At 35.3% G+C, this 23,117-nt stretch overlaps 1 protein-coding gene across 1 annotated transcript in view; it reads right to left on the reverse strand.

Annotated features, from left to right (window-relative positions):
* LOC103536231 (probable ATP-dependent RNA helicase DDX10) overlaps window positions 1-23,117 on the reverse strand; it is a 51,647-nt gene that overhangs the window by 14,010 nt on the left and 14,520 nt on the right. Inside the window, 4 exon segments of the mRNA XM_030469079.1 lie at window positions 784-871; window positions 7,184-7,285; window positions 20,728-20,812; window positions 22,262-22,424. Of these exon segments, the coding sequence (XP_030324939.1) occupies window positions 784-871; window positions 7,184-7,285; window positions 20,728-20,812; window positions 22,262-22,424 (438 nt within the window).

Raw genomic sequence — 23,117 nt, forward strand, 5'->3', positions numbered from 1 at the left:
TTCAGTGCTAAGAAAAAGCCAGCATCCACCCCTACAGAGAGTTTTTAAGGTGCCTATGTCACGATCCATCCTTGAGCTGCCTATTCATCACTGTCAGCTATAAATGAGCTCAAGCAAACTAGCTCACTTCACCTCATTTCCAGCAAAGGGAAGGCATCCACGATCCTCTTTTCATTTGACCCTAGCACTCAGGTTTAGTAGAATATCTTCAGATGCCACCAATCTCCACATTAGCTCAGACAAATGATGTTACACTAATACAGAATTTCTGCAATCTTGTATTTCTCAGTCTTCGGCATTTCTGCATTTCTGACCACCCAGCCTTTATCATGGAATCACGGAAAGTTAGGGGTTGGAAGGGACCTCGAAAGATGGAGTCCAACCTCCCTGCCAGAGCAGGTTCCCTACAGCAGGTCACACAGGAACGTGTTCAGATGGGCTCTGAATGTCTCCAGGGAAGGAGACTCCACAACACCCCTGGGCAGCCTGTGCCAGGGCTCTGTCACCCTCACAGTGAAAAAATTCTTCCTCATATTTATATGGTAGTGCTCTTTAAATCTGACCTATTTGTACAAAAAAAATGACCCAGATTTTTTTATTATTCTTCCAATTAACTTGCTTCTCTGCATCTTGTTTCTACTTATGTTTTAAAGCTTAAAAATCACAACACTTTAGCACTTCCAGACACTGCTGCTAGGGCACACGTGAACAGGTCAGTTACTCCAACAGCAGTTCTATTTCTACCAACACACCTCAAGAACTATAGTGCAGCAAGTTACTTACCCTTTGAGCTTTGTCTTTTAACTCCTGATCTTGAGCTAGGAAAGCCTGCATCCTCTTTTGGATGTCTGTAAGTTTTTCAGGATTAATTCTAATTTAAAAAAAAAAAAAAAAGTTAAAGTCAGTCCTGTGTATTAAAATATGCAAAAAAAAAAACAAAACATTAAAGTTCTCAGGAGTACCTTCATGTCTTTTGGATGGCTTTAATATGCATAAAGTTATTAGCAGTCTGAAATAGCTTAGAACGGAACCATATTAAGGATGAAGCACACAATCCTCAAACAAATAATACAGAAAAGACAAGACAAACGGAGCTCAGACTTCATCCCGAGACAGTTTTCAGTGAGGATGGGTGAAGTTTCTTCCAAAGCAAAGTCAAAATCTGCAATATAGAACTCCCTGAATTTATAAAAATGCAGAAAATAAATAGAAGCATAATGAAGCACAGTACTACTTTAAAGAGATAGCAATCTCTGTAAGAAAATTATCAGCATTTTTTTAAAGATTAAATAAGATCCATTGCCCTGGGAATACTGAAATCCAAATCATTCTTTGTAACAGCAAGATGAGCAAAAACAAAGGACATGGAGATTAAACAGATTTAATTTTACAAAGTGAATAAAGAACAGTAATTGTATTAGAGAAAATACCATTAAACCTAGTAAGAAGTTATGCAAGCTGTCTCACAGGGTCTAAATTTTTACATTTTTTCCTGTGATACCTACACTATTCCAGGTTTACTTGCCCAGATCTTCTCTAATCCACTTCTAGTTTTATCTGCTAGTGCCACCCAACTGTATCATACAACCCACCAAACATGGCAGGAGGTTGCCCCTAAAGTGGAGGTCAAAAAGAGACGCACAACTACCAGATTTCTTGCTTCTGTGTGCCATGTCATTCCATACTGTACATCAAAACATTGACATTGCTGAAGAAAGTCAGGGGAAAAACAATCAAACAAAAAAACATAAACATCAAAATCATGCCTCCTCACACAGTAGGAAGTCTAAAAACAGGACTAATTACAATCAGAGGCAAGAAACATTTCATCATAATTTTTGGTAACATAAGGCATTATGATCATCCACTATTATTACTAAATATGAAAGGAGCAATTAAGGAATGAGTTGGAGAGTATTGCAGATTAATACTTTAATTTATAAAGATACCATGCTTTATTTCCTCACCATTTCAATTTCTTATCTCTGTCAGGTACAGCCAGTAGAAAACTGTAGTGCACACAAAAGTTATTTAGCTACAGTTTTAGTGAAGATCAAAAAGTCAAGTTCTAATTTCAAGCCAGTGCATAATTTGCTTTGAAACTGTGAAGGCATAAGAAAGAAAAGAAGAGGCATGAAAAATTGAGCAGGGAACAAACTGACCAACAGGTCTTTGAAATTCAATGCAAGATGGCATGCACACAAGATAACAAAGATAGAAAAAGTAAATAGAGAGAAGGTTCTTCTAGATTTTATTCTATAAAACAAGATTGAGAAGGTGACAATGAACATATTCATGATCCTAACAAAAGAAAAATGGTAGAATAGCAAAATAAAAGCAGTGGCTTGCTTAATACCAAACTGTGTTAGAAGTCACAAACACAAAGTCTGCTACCCCACTGCAAAGACAGAAGAAAGAATAAAAAGCCTGACTAGGTGAAATCAACATGTTTTCAGTGACCTGAAACTCAAGAAGAAAGTCTAAAGTAGAACTGAAGACAAATATAAAACCAGCACAAACATAGTGTAATAAAACAAGAATTCAAACCAAAAAAGAGATACAAAAAGTAAAGAAGTGATGGTATAAATAAAAAACATAATGAAAATTAACGTGAGTATCAGTATTAAGACAGTCCAGAACAGACTGCTGTTAAGTTAAGGGAAAGCTATTTAGAGATGACCCCACTTAACATCTTTCTTTCTTGCAGCTGCAATCACACAGATAACAGCTACAGAGGAGTCCAAGCTGACACCAGAATCACACATGGCAGGGTAACAGGTACTTAGATAAATCAGCTGGGTCAGAAGAAATTTCCTCCATTGCAGCTAGGGTGAAAGTCAAAGCACTTTGAGTCATATTTGTATCTGTTCTTAAGAACTCATCTGAGAAAGAAAAAATCTATGAGACACCACAGGTAAAACACAGTGCTCATCTTCAATGGGGGCAAAAAATAGAATTTCAGTGATTAACTTTCTTCTTAATACCAAAAAAAATTATTTGTAGGCACCTAAAGAAAATAAGCAAACAAATAAGCAAACGCACAATGGTCACCATAGCTTAGTCAGAAGCAAAACATGACTAATTGATTTGACTATCCTTAATAGAAGCATCAGAAGGCTTTAGGAACAGGAATGAAACAGCAGACATATTTTATTTCAGAAAAGCACCTGGGAGTTGCATATTCTCATAATCTAGGGTAAAATGGTTTACTTTCTGTTGCCACTGCCAACCTTAAAACACATACCAAGTTCCAAGTCTCACCTGGGCCTGCTATTACCCATTATTTTCTGTGACTTGATCATTGTAGGTATTTAATTCCTAGAATAAATAATTATTTATAGAAGATAACATGTCATTGGGACTCCAATCATAATGGACAATAATCTTAGACAAGATGTAATATTTTCTTGTCTGCAAATAAATTTTAGCTTGAGTAATTTCGTTGAAATTTACAAAGAAAAAAAAAGAGGTTTGTAAAAGATAAAGCACAAGATACATTACACATAGAAGCATGGCAAAATAATGTGGCATAAATCTAAGCAATATCAACCAATAATTTGGTGGCCTAAACATATTTTGAGGTTATGTGCTTGTTAATGAATTACTAGAATTGTGACACTGAATATTAAAAGAGAGTAACAATATTAGATGCTCTGTTTTCCAACTGTGTATCATGACAACTGCCCACTGTTCCACTGCTGTCTTTGTCTCATGCTGGGATTCCAAAAATAAGAAAGCTGGCTGTTGTTAAATTGGATTGTGGTTGTAATGAGTTTGCATGTTTTCTTTTCAAACAAATAAAACTCTTTAAAATAATTATATACATGTGATTATTTGGAAACAAATAGAACTCTAAAATGTAAACCCATACACGAATTACTATAATTTATAAGCTTGCATAAACAGCTAAGAACCAGTGAGCTAGAACCAACTATGTAAAGACTGGAAGGGAATTTTATGAGAATGTCATTTTACCTAGGCTGTTTCTTGTTTTCTTACTCTGTGAGTACAAATTTTGCATTTAAGGACCCATATAACTTTTTGAAAGTGTTCTTTTGCCTAACGGCTGAATAAATGGCCACACTTGACTGATATAAATAATGTATTTATATTACTGATATAAATATGAACCCAGCTTGCTTCATTTTACCAACTGACCAGACAGCACTCTCCAAATTTCATGGTCAATGCACACTCTGCTTTTGTTCCCTTTCCCCTGTTTTTAACACCAAGATTCAGCATTGCTGCTTCAATCAGATACTCTCTCTACCCCATGCACTCCAGAGCAGAATTTAAACAAAAAAACTCAACAACCACCAAAAAGACTGATGTAGCAAGACAATTTCCATATTCCAGCCTCCAAGCAGCTGCAGGTTTTGCCCTGTGCTCTCAGCCAGGGCTGTGGCTCCCTGTGGTTACAGTGGGTGACCTGGAAGGCTGGAGAGAGGAGGAAAGGCTGGGACCTAAGAAAGGCTGCTCAGAGCTGCAAGCCTCATACCAGCAGATCGTGTAGAGGTGCATAACCATGCTGGTTAGGGACACCAATGAACTGTCCTACAGTAAGCATTGTAATTATAAGGCAGCAAGTTTTAAACAGATTCCCAAGTATTAATATTACTGTTGTGTGAAATACATATCCAGGTAATCTACACAGCCAGAAAAAAACACTTCCTAAGAACCACATTTCCATCATAGTATTAGAAGAAGCAATATTACATTATGGGTATCTATATACTTGTGTTTTCTTTGGTGAAATTTTCTAAAAATAAACTTTGTTGTGATAAGCCATGAGGAAGCAGTTCTTATCTTGTTACTTAACAAAACTGGATGACACGAAGTAGTCTCAAGGTATTACCAAAAAATATTTCAGTTTACAGCTTGCCTCTGAAACTTTTAAATGACAGACTTCTTATAAATACGTACATTTTTTACTTTCCGAGCAGGTTTTTGCCATGCCTGAATTCTCTCAAATTGTCTAAATGAAATAACGAAACAATAAATGCTGTTTGCAAGTCAGAAAAGTACAAAACAAAGACAGAAAACCGGTTCTTGCCATCCCTACCTTAGAGGACAGGTTAACATCAAAACATATACTTTAACTGACAGTGCTGTCTTAGAAACAAGTAGCTTTTGGAATTAACTTCACAAGTTTGAAGAGTTAAACTGCTAGCAGCAAGCAATGCTCATTACCTTCTAACTCACATGTTAAATCAGCTCTTGAGAATCTATAATTAAGCAAATATGTGTAAACACCAGAAGATCAGAACATGACACATGGGTGGATGTGTCTTGATGTGTGAATTTCTTCAACAAATTATTGACTTCTAAAACACACTACAGTTCTATGATTTAGAAAACTGACTAGAAGTAAGCAACCTTAGAAAACATGGAGTTAATTTTTTTTAGAATTAAACCAGTTTACGATCCAAAAGTAATATTTTTAGGGGTTTTATTTAGCCTCTTAGAAGTACTCTGCCAAACTATTTAAGCCTTAACCACAGTAGGTAGATAAATTATCAGTAAAAGCATTCCCCTTGATTAAGATGTTAAAATATTAATCAGGCATGCTTTGCTGACTGAAAAACTGGATCTCAAGAGCAGGCTGTTAAAATATATTATCAAAAGCTCTAACTTTGCTTGTAATGAATCCAGTTAAGAGCCATGCCTTAATGTAATTATTACACATATGCCCTAGTGGTGTGGTAGAAAAATTAATTTTTGGGGTGGCATTTAAAAAAAAAAACAACAACAAAAAAACCCCCAAAACACTATCAACCCTTACTTTAATGCATCCTATTATTGAACTCAAAATAGAAAAATATGATGATGTGAAAAGTTGTTGATTTTAATAGTAAGTCTGGAAGTCTGTGTTCACTTCATTTCTTAACTGAAGCTCAGACATAAATGTATATGGAAAGTATAACAAAAAACAGGTGACCATATAAGTAGTGGCAACTTCTTACTATCCTTCATTATACTAGAATTCAAAGAACACAGTATAGCTAATTTTTAGCAGACTTGGATACTTAAGCAACAAGGTCATAATAACCATTTAAAGTTTCAAACTACTTTGATTTCTTGTCAAAACCAATTATGCCACAAACACTTTCTGCATACTGTTAATTCTCATCTTTGTTTAGATATCTTCAAACCACAGTTTTTCAGAAAGTTCTCAGCCTTACTCTTACCTACTTCTACACAATTAACTTTTCTACCTTTTATCCTTTTCTGAATTGCTTCTAGTTCCACTCCAAGATTTTTGTCGTGGTGCAACCTGAACTATCTAGGTACTCAAAATGGAGTCAGGTTCCTACAATATTTTCTGGCTTCCTTAGAATTCATCCGTATTTCCTTCACATCATTTCCTCTTTTGATTTAGCATTAGACTGACAGGGTCAAAGAACAATGGACTCCTTCCTACCTACTAGATGCTAATTAAGAAATTACAATAAAATCTTTTTTAGTAGTGTGGGGTTTTTCTGTTATTTTTACAGTTAAGTTTTTTTCTTTCCTACATATCCATTGCTATACATTTAATAGGAAGTGGAAGTGCAAGTGCTTTTTATTTCTACATGGAATCATTATATGCTTCTGCAACTTGAGTCAGTTCTCTTTTGTACAGGCAGCAGAGATTCCATGTGTCCATCAGTATAATCCTTCTAGCATGTAGTGACCATTGAGCTACATCTTTTATTTCCTGTTCTTCAGCTGGCTCAGAAAGATCATAAAAAATTGAAGAAATAGTCTAAAGAAAGAGGTATGAGAAAGAAGAATGCTTAAAGGTATAAAAACAGACAAGGACAGATTTAAAAAAAGTGTAATTGTGTGATCCACAAGCATAAAAGAAGGAGATGGCATGATAATGTTCTATTACACAAAACGCAGTTTCAAAGAGAGAATACATCTTTTTCCATATATTCTTGGCACAGGACAAAAGAAATATTTCACTTAAATTACTTACAAGGCATACCAGACATTTAAAGAAAAAAACCTTAATAGCAGGAACTGCTGAGTATAGAGGAGATCGCTTTGGGAAATTGTAATGATATTCATTGACATAGGTAACCCCTCAAGATCTTCTCCTTCTACAATACTTTCAATTCAAGCACTTCAATCCATCAGGATTGTCACAGACATATACATTATTCTTATAGAAATAACAGATAAGCTATTAGGCACTTACTTGATTTTACTGACAGGTACTTTCCTCTGTGCCAGCTGTTCCACCATGCCTTTTTCTTCTGAGGGAAGCAATACTAACAAAGCTTCACCACCTTCTTTGTATCTGGGCAGGGAAAAAAACCACAAAAGGGAGACATCAAGCAAATATGCAAAAAAAATATAACTTTTTGATGGTGTTTTCGATTACCTACAAAAATTTATATTTGCTTCCTTATAAGCAGCCTGAAGAGCAGCCAAAAATCCTTACTTTATCCTTACTTTACAATGAGAAAAGGTAAACTAGTTAAGTGACTTGCCAATACCTCTACTTGATCTGATTTCAAAACTATAGAGCACTAATATAAATTCAAACCAATGGATCTTTTCTTCCCTACATTAGAAATATTTCTGTAAAAATGCAAATGGCACTTGATGAAAGCTTACAGTACTTACTAGAAGATCTAGCTACCTGCATTTATTCTTACCACCAGGCAAGCCTTAACACCAGTAACAACTGATTCTCCTTCACACATCCTGCAAGTAAAAGAAGGTAAAGTCTAGGAAAATAAAAATGCCTTGATCCCAAACAACTTCTACTTCAATGTTCAATAAAAGCTACTTCTTTAAAAGGTCACAGAAAAGCATAAAAACAAAATTTAGTTCATTTATGGAAGCAGCAGAAGAAATACAATCAAACTGATCCCTCAAGAACACTACTAGTAATCACTCTTCCATGCATTTAAGAACTGTATCAAATGTCACTGTCTCAAGACATATGGTTGGCAAAGAAATGAGAATTCTTCCATATTAAAACATGTTCACTTTCTTTTTCATGAAAATGTCAGTTGCTACTTTTAACAAATTTAACAAGTTGAAGATGTTCATGTAGGAAAAATTACCCAACATTGTAGTAAACAAACAAGACAACGGGCTTAAGACCTACTGATGAAGTACTAACGGTGACTCAGCTTATCTGCATTATCCAAGTTGGTATCTACATGACATGTATATTATTTCTTCATTTACTTTTACAAATAGTTCTTAAGAGTACAGCTTGATAGGAAAACATTGCACTATATTAACACACCAATCAAACTACATTTCAGAAATATGCCAAAATTGAACAGAATCCAATTCACAGTAAACTGATGAGAGCAACATCTGGGACAAAGCAAAACAAGAGCAGTAAGTTACTATATAGAGCTCTAGCTGCCAAAAGGTACTCCCAGGGAAAGCCTTAGGAGGCAGCAGCAGCAGCAGATTGTAGGCTTATCAACACAATGTCATGACTACAAATATTCCATTTATTTGGAACAGAAAATACTAATTCTAATGTTTTTCAAGTGTCATTTTATACCAAATTAGTTAGCAGGCTTTGTTCCTACTGCAGTCATATTTGCCTTTTTTTCCTATGCTGGTAAAACTTCTCATGCATATTAAGCAGATCTGATTTGTCCTTTCTGTTTTCTATAAGGCAAGTTAACCATTTTGGCTATCTTTATTCCACTGAGCCTGTTGTCATTACATAAATCTTCAGCTTCTGTTACTCCATCACACATTGTCTTGTTGGGTCTTTACTCCAATTGCATTAATACTTCTCCATCCAGAGAAACATCAAGGAAAGGACACTATACAAAAGGTATAAACCACCAGCAGAAACAAAGGAGATGTTTTTAGTCTTTAGGTCAGAGTCAACAGAGTACAAGACTGTGCCAGGGTAGGTCACACACCTTGCCAATCTCAGCAATGAGAGTAGAAAACACCAGCTCAGTATTTATCCATCAGTAAGAAGACATAAGTGCTATTTAGGGAAGTATTAGTCAAGACTCTTTGGCTTAAGAGAGCCTTTAAATTGAAGGCAAGTGTGCCAAGAAGGATGTTTTCAGGCACATGAAACAAGATTCATACCATTAACTGATACTCAGATGGAACAGAGGGTGCCTACATTTCTCAAAGTGTAAATAGTTATCACTTGGCAAAAACAGTAATGCAGAACTGTTTGAAAACTACAAACACTATCTGTCACAGCATACTAAGAATGCAACTAGCAACAAAATCTGCAGTTAAGTCTGACAGCTTTTATTACAGCTTTCTGCTTTCATTTGATACATTTGAAAAAATTACACCAAATGCTCTCAGATACCTTTTTTTTCCCCTCAACACTATACATGATGGGCTTGGGAACTGACTTATAAATATGATTGTAAAGTGTTTAATAAACATTTTCATCATGAGATGTCTATGTTTAAATTCTAGATTTTGAAATTTTACATGGAAATCAAATTGACACAAATAGAGGAGTCTTTGCCCCATACCAATACTATGTAAATACTCCTTTAGGGTTGTTGTTGAGAAATCCATACTGTACAAAAACTATACTAACTTGATTTTAATCCATTTAATTAGCAGACCTAAAATGTTCTTAATGCAGATGTGACAGCTTGTAGAATATTTCTTGAGGAGTTCAAAAGAAACTTTGGTTTAAGGCAATTTATAATCTTTGCCAACAGCACAGGAGGACTTAAGTCATAGTTGACCAAACATCCCATCGATGCTCATGCCCTTTATATAATAATTAAGATTGGGAATGACTTGCTTACATAGACCAAGTCTAACATAGGAAAGCTATATATATATATATATTTTAAACCATCCAAATTCAAGATGATATTGGCACAAGGGAGGGTGCATGTCAGACACTGCCACTGCTTGAATAAGCAATGAAATCCTTAAAAGCCACTGAACCTTAGAGGACTTTGCATTTTATAGCAAAATGTAATGATCACAGTTTCAAGATAGCTAATTACTCATAAAATAAACCTGAGCTCTCAGACCACTGTTGGAAAGAAGGATGAAAAATTCACTCTTATCTACCCAAGGTTTGCATCAGACAGGAATACAGAGATGATATTGCTGCCAATACTAGTCTCACAATTTAGAGTACAGAATAACACACAGCTCTGCTCTTTTCTTCAAAACAGATGCTACAAAAGGAAAGGATTCCAAAAAAAGCTATGAGAATGATCCAATATCTGGAAAGAACGTCTGTTTAGTCTCTCAACAAGAATGTTCCTCATTTGTCAAAAAGACAAAAAAATATTGATCCCACTATATAAACACCTATGAATAATGATTTTTGCAGTTTCCTTAAACTAGCTCAAGAAACAAAAAGATTTGTATAGTTTTGTTGGTTCTGACATTTCTTATCCTAGAATGTATTACTTGGCATTCTTAAATTTTTCTTTTATTTTTTGATGGTGTTTTCAATTACCTACAAAAATTTATATGTGCTCCCTTATAAGCAGCCTGAAGAGCGGAGAACACAGTTACTTTATTCAGTGTGCAACACAACATTAAAGACCAAAACCATACAAATCATTGTGGAAATATCCACCAAGGGTCAGAGTGCAGATATCCTCTTGGCAAGGCACAACGCTGGAGTTACAGAATACAGGAAGCATCATTTTACATTAGTTTTGATTTTATTGCTTTTCCTCAGTAACCACGAGGTCACTCTCAAAGCCAGATGCAGGATCAGATGAACCTTCAGTCTGACCCTTGAAAGATGTTCTTGTGTTATTAGTGCTAAACATATTATATGCCATGTCAGTTGTCCTTACCAGAAAAAACAAATTCAGGAGATATAATTCTAAAGGCACATTCCGCAGATCATTCAGAAAAAGAAAACAATCTTTAAATCTGGTATCTATGGACAACAGGTAATTTAGTGCTTACATTAAGTCTTGTTAAGCCTTTATGAAGAAAAAATAGAACCATAGCAAAGGAAAAAAAAAAATTAAAGAAGAAACAGATTTCCAAACACCTATATTTTCTCATCTTTTGGCAATTACGAAAGGAAATTAGAAAAAAGAAAGAAAACAAAGCACAACATTAAAAATACTTCTGCTGATGCCTTCAGAAATTCAAAGGTTCTAAGAGACATCCAGTAATTACTGATGCAGCATAATCTTTTTCCTTACCTCTTTGAAAACATTCACTCTTTTATACACCAATATTTCAAAACATACTTAAAGTTAAGGAGGAACAGGTTTTGCCCAACTGTATATTCTAAGTATAATTTAATTAATTTTAAAAGTTTATTACTAATGCTGTTCTTCATAGCTAAACATTGAAATGAAGTCATTTCAGAACTGCAAAAGTTGAAAACAAAACAGTATTAAGTACCATCTGGGGTTTGCATCTGTTCAGTGTCCTCAATAGTTGCTAGTTAAGAGAGAGTAAAATGTAATCCCATAAAAAAGGCATTTAACTTGAGCAAGAGTATTGACTCATTTTTCAAACCTGAAAGAACAACTTAGCAATGTGCCAATAAGAAAATTATGGTTTTAAAGATAATTTAAGTCTTCAAAAGTGTTTTCTCCGTATCTTTCACTCTAAATGCTTTATAATGGCAAACTTATGTAGAGCACAAGCTCCTAAACACTGGCTTATAACCACAAAAAAAGGTAACATATCTTTGACTCAAAATATGTTTGTATTACAATGCCTAAAACATGGGAGAAAAGTCCATCCCCAGGTATACTGTCCTGAAGTATACTAAGGGAATAACAATCTCTACCAAAGTAAGCAAAAGAATAATTCTATAATCATTTTCAGTAGACAGATAAAACCTTTAAACCTTCACAGGCACTTAAGGTCAACCTCAGCTACTGAAATTCTTCAGCAGGACTACTTCTGCAAGTAAGAAAACATGAGGAAAAATGTTCCCTGTTCTTGTGGAATGCAGCCTTCAATGCCAAACATCTGTACTAAAGGGCTAATTCACTCTGGTGATTTATTATTCACAAAGTATGCACCTTGACTGTGTTGGAGAAAAGTAAATTAAAAACCTCAAAGTAATCAAACTTCCTTGGACTGTGCAGTAATTAATGGTATTACTTATCCTGTCATCTCCTCAAGGTAATCAAGAAACCAGAGCAGGGACTCATCTTCACATTGTCATTTTAAAAGCCTCTGAGGATACCAAATACAGTTCTTTCCAGGTCTATGGAAAATTACACCTTTCAGGGAAATTTTCATACTTCTAGTTCTAGTCTTATTTCCAGTCATACTTCTAGTCCTACTTTACAGAGTTTGTTAGCTTTAATACTTATGAAAAAGGCAAGGAACTTCTTGTAACTCAATCCTGACTTACAAGCTAGGAAGCTGTGACAAATCATCATTAGCACTATAAAGCAAAAAGAAGGAACAATATACTCCAACTCAGCATATTCTATGATTCACACTGACTGCAGATGAAAAAGAGGATACCTACAATCAAGGGCAAGCACCAAAGGCTGGACAAGAAGGAAATGAGATATGTTATTTAAAACAATGTGGTACTAGCTGATTAGAAGTAGAGGAAAATTGTTTTCAATGTCAAAAGCATCATTTCCCTAGCAATGAAACAGAAAGAGTTGCCAAATAGATTTATGTCATACCAAAAAATAAATAAAATAAAACACTAAAAACAAGAGGACAGGTTATTCTCCATGACAGAATCCATCTTAAACTTCTGATAAAAATCACTCTGATCCAACAGCTGGTATCAAGCATGAAGGAACTAATAGCATGGCAATAATTCAGTGAGGATGAGAAAAAACCTCTGGTGCAGGCCAAACAGACACTGAATTATTGCTAATCTTAACCTGGTTTAACATACCCTTGTTCAGATCCAGCCAAGGTTGTATATATCCCTAGCCAATACAATTAAAGCAAGCAAGATTACCATTATCACAATGGCAACAGATGAAACCATACTGTGGTTATTAAGCAATTCCACCTTGCCATGCAACTATAATTGATCTTGTTCTAACTACATTCAATTTACCACCCTTGCCCTGACCATCACAACATAGAGGTTGGTGAAATGCACCATATTTTAATTGTCAGTGGCATATGAGTCACAGTGATAGCAGAATAAAATTGGAATGGGAATGATCTGATTGATGGTCAGGCACCAGTGTTCTGCTGGAGGGCAGATATCCAGTAGAAAAAAAAAAAAATTAAAAAAATGCAAAAACAATAGAAAGAGAACTGCAAGGACACCTGGTGTGGATATTGAGACCTTATATGAAATGTTTTACAGGTTGTCTTTAGCAGATGTATTGCAGCATTTGCCTAACATTTGCATTTCAGAAGATGCAAGTTGATGCCAAATTTCAAGAGAGTGAAGGGCACTATTTCTGCTTTGTCTGGCAAGGAAAAAAATAATCTATTTTAAAAACTGGCAAAGAAGAAAATGGAAATGATGGGATAATAATAAAATCTGGGTGAGGAAGGTTGCAGATATAAAGATATTGCACTGCAGTTTCCTGAACTGGAATATTTCCCATAACAGAAAACTCAATATAAAGAAGATTATATGTGTTGCAAGATATTTACCAGACATGAACCTGAAAAAACCGTAAGTATATAATTTTTATGCTTCTATTGCTATGTTAACAAATAAAACCCAAAACACTGTTTTCTGGGGTTTTTTAATCTGTAACTTAACCAAAAGTCACAGAAAGAAGCAAGGTATCACTGCAGAACTTGTGAGTTCAAAAGTTCTGCATTCCAAGGCAACAAGGCACCTTCAGACACATTAGTACTGCAGAAAAGTCTCCAAAGCAGATCCCTCCAGAGAAAGCAAACTGGGCATCAAGGAAACCTGACCAGTTTCAGAACCAGCTCTTTTCTCAGATTGAATTTGCTAGAGACTTACCAGAGCAAGCAAAAGACTCTTCTCTTTAAAACACTATGGTCAGTAAGTTAAACGTTTGGAACAACATCACAACCAAGCCTGCTAAATTTGTATGTGTATTAGGATACACTCTAATTAGGCATTTTCACTTTTTCCACTGGACCTTTTGTTCATCATACATGATACATACATACAATCTATATGTAGAAAAAAATTTAGTAGTTGCTTCCACTGTGAAACCAAATCATCCACCATGTAAGGCAATCATTTATTCACTGCAGACCATTTCCACTCTTCTCATAACACAAATATTCTGGAGCATTTGATTTTTCACCAGTAGTGTTCTCCCAACCTTTGCATACAAGTTTAGTTTCCATATAGTATCCAGAACAAGACAATTCTATTATATGGAATAATTTGAAAGCAAAATTCAGAAAGCTGCATTAGATCCCTGCTTCTAAAGCAAAGATGTACCCCTGTAAAGACTGAAAGAGTACACCAGTGAAATTATGTACATATTTGTTAATGTAAACACTATTGCAATTGAGAACTGAAGATGAGGAAAAAAAAATTGGCATAGTTCTCTGTTGTGAGATATTTGAAAAGAGAGAATCATTATCTGAGTATAGAGATGTGCATTTTTGGAAGCAAGTTTACAAACAGTGACTTCCCAATCTTCCCAAACAATAAAGCTTAATATAATATGGATGAGAAAGAAAATTAAAATGAGTCAAGTTCTATTACTTCTTGCATATAATTTAGATTTTATTTTGAAATTATTTAAAATTCATTGATAAAATATTCAGGGTAGTGAAGGACAAAACATTCCATTGATGCAGATGTTTTCCTGTGTTCCACTCTTTTTATGTAAAAGAACAATGTAAAGTATCAATATCAATATCTCCAAAGCATATCAAAATGGTCAGTTTCATTCTGAGAAGATCTATTTCAATCTGATAGCCATATGAGTAAATCTGTTCACCCACACATCATCCTTCAACTAAACTAATATTCATATCTGCCCCAGAGACTTTCCACAGAAATATGAATATAATAATTCAGTTTGGTTTGCGGTGTTGTTTTTTTCCTTTAATTTAACTATTAAATCTTATTGTATAAGCTACTATTTTTAAACATATTTCTGAAACAAAGTAACAGCTTTAAGTCTCTCATGTTGGACTCAGTCCAGGCAAAACTTCGATTCCAATTACGTTACGTATTGGGCCTTTTGACATGAGGACTGGTAAAACCTAAGCTTCAAATCAAGAAAACATCATTTCTCCAGGCCCAGGAGCAGGAAGAGGTTTATCTACTGTTTATCATATCCTCTACATTGCTAGCTTCCTTTCATAACATGGTCATTTGTTATTCTATTTTTAAATAACAAATGCACACAGAAAACAAATGCATGAATATCAGAATTTCTATCCCATCTACATAATCAATGGTCTCTTTTCATAGTAGGTATTTTTCTTTAGAACAAATCTTTAACAAGTGATATGTGTGCACTGCTAACTGAAGCCCTGATGTATCACCTACAGAAAGTCATACTAAAGCAGCCCAACAAAAATTACAATGGAACAAAAAATGTTCTTGCTATTCACATTGAACAAATGCTGCAGACAACCGTGGTCACTGCTGGTTCCTTGGTGCAGCCAGGGAGAAGAGCTCTTTCCCATGGGTTATGAGCAATTCACTATCCCATAGAGCATTTAAAGAGCATTTTGTTCATTCCTATTCCACTGCACAGATATTAGTTTGGTATCCTAAAAAAATTATCAGTAAATATTACTATATAATCAGAGATTGCTTCAGGGTGTGTTGATTTTAGGGTTTGTTTGGTTTGGTTTCTCTCTGATCACTCAATACCCTTTCCTTCTCCTGCCTGGACAGCAGCCCATTTATATCTATTGCCAAGTTCTGAGAACCATGCAACTGGGGTTTATTCATACCACAAAACCATAATCCCCTTCATTCAGTCATACTGACTAGGTGTCCTTGTTTGCCAGACAGACTTAGTCACAAGAAATAATGGACAAGAATAGGCAGTAGCTCACCAACCTTATCATGCTAGTGTCAAAATAAATTGAATTCAAAAGGCCTTGGAAGGTTGTTAGGTTCTCCAGCCTAGACTGCAAGCAATTCATTTTCCATAGCAGCTGCATCCACTCTGCTGCATTAAAATAAATATGCTTATTTATTTTTTATCACAGCTTACAGGGTAGGTTCATGTCAGCAGCCAGCAACCTTAACCACTTTATATTTCAGTGCACTGAAGACACATACTATGTCATTATGAAGAGAATTCTAACAGGTAACACAGTGCCAGTCAGTACAACTGCAGCATCACAGGATATTGTCAGGAACATAGCAAGGGTACAGTGTTAAATTTTAGAGAACTGAATAATGTGAGTTACAAGTTAAATATGTGGTGCCAACAATTCCTTGTGACCTCCACTAGCAGCTATTCTTAACTTGAGTTAGGATGATGACTTGACTGCTATTTAATATGAGATGGTCTAAATGCAGCATTTATTTTTAAAGAAACATCAGTAAAACTGCTTCAATGGGTCTTAAATGCAAAAAAAAAAAACCAAAAAAAAAACCAAGCGCCTGACTGTACTGTTTATTCAGGACCCAAGACAGGTATCCCTAGGATGTATTTCCCAATTAAAAAAAAAAAATTAAAAAAAAAATTTATCTTCCACCATTGGAAAAAAGGTCTATTAGGTCACTCACATTTTTAAATACTATATTGACACTTGCAAGGATTACTCTAAAGGCTTATCTGTCTCATTTTCACACACATAATATACAACTACTTAAGAAGAGCCTCAATGAGCATGCTTCAAAGCACTGTACTTCACAATAGAATATGATCATTATGGGACCTACTCCTTTCACCTTCCAAAATTTGATGTGTCTATTGTTCAGTATTCACAATGTGTAAAAAAAGATTAAGTCTTCATTTGTACTTCCTGGTTCTAATCATTAGACTAGCCAGTATAAAGATGGTAGGCAACAGAGCATCCAGGTTTGGGCAGATGGACTTCTATTATTCCGTTTGTTTTTACCATATAATTTACCAAAAGGAAAAAATCAAATGTACAGCTAGCTAGACAGAACATGCATGCCTGTATGAACGATACCTTTAATGTCAACAACAAAATTAGTGACTTTCCTAAATCAGTTTAAGCACCCAACAAACCTATTCAATGTGCCTTACTACCATGAGAAGCCTGAGCCTGAGTTAAACCTAAAGCCTATATAGGAGTTCTGGACATACCAAAGAGCAGAACAGACTTGTTCTGTTTAACATTCTTTAAAACAATACTCCTGATAGAAAAATCACTAAACTTAAGTAATATTTTTAATAGTCCTCTCTGAAGGGAAAAAACAATTAAATACAGGCACATCCAAAATCCAAGATATTTACACATCAACAGCAAGGTAGAATAGAATTCTCAGCATCCTATGTACTCATCAATGCAATCACAACTGAAAGAAAAACATCCCTGTAAATGTTTCTTTTCCCAACTTACAAATTATGTTTAAAAAACAGTTGAGAAAAAAAGTGTGTACCAGTATGCTTCAAAAATTATTATCTTCTGCTGTCCCCTAGTGGTACTGTAACTTGTTTCACAAAACTAACCAAGTATTTTCAACCACAGGGATTCATAGGCTACAGAACAGAAGGCATCAATAGAAATTAAAAGCCAGAATAAATTAATTTTGCAGACAATTGCTACGAATATTATTTGCTTAGAATTTTGGAATTCAAAAGCCATGGAAAAATACTGTGATGCAGTATTTTAAATTACAGACTTGGTAAGAGATTGTGTGACAAAAATATACAAAAAAATATTTATGGCTGATGCAAGGGTTAATATAAAATGCCTGCTAGTAATTGTCTAGGGGTCACATTGACCTGACAGAAGCTAAAACAGAATGCTTGTTTAACAGAAGGTAAGAAATTGTTTAGGTAGTCACCACCTTTTAAGGGAAATACATGTGCTGAACTGTTAACTATAGCAACCTTGAGACAAGAAACAGAATGTGTTCTGGGCTTGGCTGAAGAGTGGAGGAATGCACATGCCCGGAGGGCAAGAGGTGAAAAGTTTACCCAGAGAAAAACCTTTGCTTCATTTTTACTTCAACCCCACAACCCCCACGACCCCTACCAGGAGACACTACGCAAGGGCAGGACAGAGGAGATTATGAAAATGACCTCTTGGGACTAATTTTAATATGAAGCGGGAGTAGGTGATGCATATGTATGGCCGTATTGTGAAATCTCATGAATATGTAAAACTTCAGTGTTTGTAACAAAAGCCGAATTGCAGGATTGGCACGCACGGATTTTGGAGGAATTATCCCCTCGTGTGCCCAGTGCTGAATAAACACACCCCTCTCTGTAACTTCCCAAGTTCTAGAGTCGTTTTCCACAAGTCCTGGCCATTGCCATGATATTGGCAGTATTTTAGGAATTCTGTTACTGAACTTGTTAAGATTTTAAATAAATATTTCCAAATGCAATTGGAAGGAATAGCTTCCAATCACTACAATCACAGCATACCTCTGAAGTTTAAAAAAATAAAATAAATTTCAATTTTTTTAAAAAACAAGATATGCCAATTTTACTACAAAGTAAAAGCATTACTGGACAACATCCAGACTTTCTTGATCTTACTTTACTCCAATCGAGAATGGAGGATGTGTGATTTATGTTTCCCAGCGGGATGAAACACAAGTGAAATGCTGCTTAGAAAACACAGTGGTCTTACCCATTTAAAAAAAACAATCATCTTTCATCTTACATGAGGTTTTGCAAAACTGTAAAATAGCTGTGGGAACATATCTACAACAGTTAGTCAAGGGCTTTTCAGCCCCATTCCCAAAATACTTTCTCTCTTGACTTTCATATTTACTTTTGTATCACAAAATAATTTGATTTCAAAAGTAAACAGTATTTGGCTTCCCAGTTTTAATTGCAGTTTAACAGTCTCTTAGGTAGCTATTTAACTTAGCTTTCATTCCATGCAATTACACACCCTCATAACCCATGAAAATTTGTAATTATTGAAGTAGGCCTTCACTAATGAGGCCTACTAAGCTGCAGTTCTGTTTATTTTTATCAAGTCTCTAGAAGAAAAACAAGCTTCTCTACTAACTGTAGCTACTGAAACCAAGTGAAGTTTCCGAGTCAACACTTAAAAGTACATTCTCAATTACCCACATCTAGTATTTACCCAGCACACAGGATCTACTTAAAATGAGTAGGCATCTCCCTTGTTTGTTTTTCTAAAATTTATTTCATGCTGTTAAGTTCATGGATCTGCATGGATCTATTTCAAGGACTGCTTTAATTTTTACTGAAGTAATCAGAGAAGGTTGTACTGAAGAGGCTGCTGAAGAATGACCCTTAAGGTTGCAAGGCCAACATTCCTTGTCAGAGTAACATTATATTAAAAGCATCATAATAAAGGAAAATTATTTGTCTGTAGGTAGCTGCTTCCTCACTCTACACCTACTAACAATGGCTCTTCTCAGCACCAAAAGAGAACTGAGACAAGTCCTGAGGATTACAGCTCCAGAGAGGTGTTTTACCTCGGCAGCACAGTTTGGGAAGAGCTCCACAGGCCTTCCAGAAACCAAATAAACAGCATTGAAGAGATTTTTTTCCCTTCAATGCTGACTGCCTTAAAAAAAAAAAAATTACAAGCTTTCTGTGGAAGCCATATAGGATTAGAAAATAAGGGAGAGAAAAAAAAATTGTAAGTCTATATGCTCCTTCTCAACTGGGTTGCAAGAGATAACATTTAGATTTTAATTTAGCCAAATATCTACATGTTTTGCCTATTTAGGTACAGCATAGTTTCTTTCCAAAAGCACTTATAAAATAATTATTCCCTTCTATTGTAAGATGTAGATAAGAAAATGGAAAATGCGGGAAAGAATGGGGCAGAAACCTTCCCAGCTGCAACAAAAACATGGGTTGAACTCCCACATTCTGAAAGAGGGCTAAAGCAGACACTCCTGTAACTGTCACCAAAAATTAGTGCCATTTGATCCATAAAGACAGATTTCAAACTTCTGTAGCACTGAGGGCTGAAGTTATGTCCTAAAAAATTGGTCTGCCATTAGGCTGACAGAACATTGCAAATCTTATTGCAAAAAAATTAACAAATTAACAAATTAATCTAATGCCAGGTCTTGCATTTTGCCTTCAGATAACTGAATGCAGTTTTTTAATCTACTGTACTACATGCAAAAACAACTGCTTCTCTTAAAAACTTATCTCAGTCAAGGACCAAGTTTTTAACAGTGTATCTGGTAACTCCTTGTCATCATAAAGGTTTAGTCACACTATCCCTAGGAATATAATTCTACAGAAGACTCGGAAAAACAAAAAATTAAACTTGTAATTATTATTTATTTTCCTTCAAATTAAAATAAGGAAGAAATATTTCCATTGTTTTGAAGTTTTCAACAGGACAAAGAAATTGGATGCAGTCTAAAGCCTTATTTATCTATAAATGGTGGTGGCAAAAAAAAGCTTGTCCACCAGAAGCATGCTCTACTCAGCCTTTAAGGTTAATTCTGCCAAGTGCAAAGGAAGATCTTTGCTTCTTCACTATTAATCTTCCCTCATCATATTAAACAACTGGGCATATTTTTTCTGTTTTCTGTAAGATCTCTGAAGCTAAATAATAAATTATTATGGTAAATTATTACGCTTAAGTAATCAGACATGTCTTGGTGAAAACAGCCCTTCTTTCTTTTCAGTTTTTATCTTGATTTTTTTTTCAAGTGAGCCTTTAGCCAATTATCTGTACCTCTAATGATTTAATTTTAAAAATTAAAAGAAAATTATAACAAACCTGGCTGTTCTTCCCACTCTGTGGATGTATGTATTTGCATCTTCTGGACAATCAAACTGAACGACCCAGTTCACTGCTGGAAAATCTGTGTAAAGAAAAAATGTCAAAACCTAAGCTCACAGTACTCAAAATCTGCTTATTCAAGTGCAACATTATTTTAAGGCATTAGTTCCTGTAAGAACCATAATTTAGACCAATTTACAGGCACTGGGTGCAACCTCTAAAATGAAAATAAAATTAATTGCATGTATTAGCATTTAATAAACAATCATCCTCTCAATCAAAGAAAACTATAATTAATGTTGTCCTCAGTTCCTAAATTATAGCAGTGTACTGAATGGAACATAATTTCACACTTGACAAGAGCAGGCATGCTTTGTGTCACACAGATAATAAAGCACCACATTCAACAATTAAGTAACAATATCTGACCCCCTTCTCACCTACAATATCAATACCTACTCCCCTGGGGTTTGAAGTTAACTGTGGTGAGACAGCATTACTTCAGCTGTCCACATACAGAAATACCACACTCTTGCAGACAGGAGCAGATGACCTAGCCTAATAAAGTTAGCATTGAATGTAATTAATATTATTAAATAAGCATTTGCTAATTGCTGCACTTCATCTGGCAGCAGCATGCTCTACATTGAAATTAGTGTAACTTCTTGATAAGTCTCTAGCTACCTTGTATTCTACAATTATACCTACACTCCAACCCCAACTCATTTGGACAACAGCTTGCTGCCTGAAACAAAAAAACAAGTAGACACCTGAAAGAAGCTGTGTCATACTTAAAAGCCTCCAAGTACTAAGAAGGAGGAGGGAAAAAAAAAGTCCCAAGTATCCATGGAAAAACAAGTACATCATTGATCAGCAGGTAACAACCAAAGAAAAGAAACTCAAACCAAAAGAGGTTCTATAAATATTCTTCCTTTTTCCCTCCACTATTTTTCTGCCTCCTTAAGAATAAAGTCCCATAACATCATTCATAGTTCAGACACCAAAATTTCTTCAGGTTTTCATTTCCACATACTGGTAGGTAGTAATTTTTCCTATCTTTCAGAATAACCTATAGGATACAGGTTCATCAGAAATACCCAAAACTGCTGAGATCTTGGCTTAAAGCACATAGTAAGAAAATAAATCACTATTTCTATTTTCTCTTGTTCCAGATATTTGTCATAAAGTATGGCTGGAAAAACTAGATTGTCTACAGACTTGAACAAACAAAAAAATTACAGCTTCTACTGACTACTTCAATAACAAATGCCATTACAAAACTAGTGACAACATAGGTCTTTCTGGGACAGAAAGAAAAAGTAAGTACAAATTAAGTGGGCCACTTCAGCAAATAAACAGCTGAACTCTTAAGAAGCACATCACTTCTGAGCTACCCTAATGAGCTTTTAAGTGATTTACAGATTAATTTCTTATCAATCAGGTTGGTCTTCAAGGAATATAACCACTAATAATGTCTCCCAAGGGTTAGAGCATCACGTTGTGAATAACTCCTGCCTCTGTGGGTACCTACCCAGGCCACGAGCTGCAATATCTGTAGCAAAAAGTACTGCTGCCTTCTTCCGAACAAAACAAGTGTAGACTTCCATTCTCTTCATCTGATGTTGCTTGCCATGGAGTGCCATTACAGGAAGACCAGGCTGAAGTTTACAGAACACTCTGAATAGATACTGGACCTACCCAACAAATGAGGGGGGGAAAGAAATTAACTGCAACATTAAAGTTGTTAAGACTGCTTCCAGTACACAGAAAAGGACTTAGTACATCAAATAAAATACTTTTCTCCACATCATAGACAAGAGATGCTATTTTGAGACTTTGTCAAATGCCCAGGTACTAAAAACTAAAAATTAAATGTGGCACAAGACTGGCATTTCCTAAAAGGAACCAGAGAATGTAACAGCAAGAATGACTTGGAACATGACTAGTTACACTATATGCAAAGGACTGAAATAACAGAAGTCCACCAGAAGCACTGCTTTCAGACAATACTGGAGAGGTGTAGTGCCTTGCCTTGTTTGAACTCAAAGCAATCTACATAGTCTTAGTTTACTATTTCAAGGTTCAACAGCTTCTCTCATAAAAGCAGTCTATTTATCTTACACACAATATCATGACCCAGCATTATTTTATAGCATGCAACTATTTTTTATGAAAATAGTTACCGAAACTGTGTATGTTGCATTAACAGCTGCAGCTCAGAGAATTTCCACACAACTAAGTTGATCACCTCACTGTACTCACCAGCCAACTACAGAACAACAAAAATACTGTAAACTCTTGCACAAAATAGAAATAGCTGGGCATCTAGTACTTTTTTAGCAGCGTAGCACAAAAGTGGCTGAGTACACCAGTCTTCAGGACCTTTC

This window comes from Calypte anna, chromosome 1 (genome assembly GCF_003957555.1).
Source record: "Calypte anna isolate BGI_N300 chromosome 1, bCalAnn1_v1.p, whole genome shotgun sequence".
Lineage (NCBI taxonomy): Eukaryota > Metazoa > Chordata > Aves > Apodiformes > Trochilidae > Calypte > Calypte anna.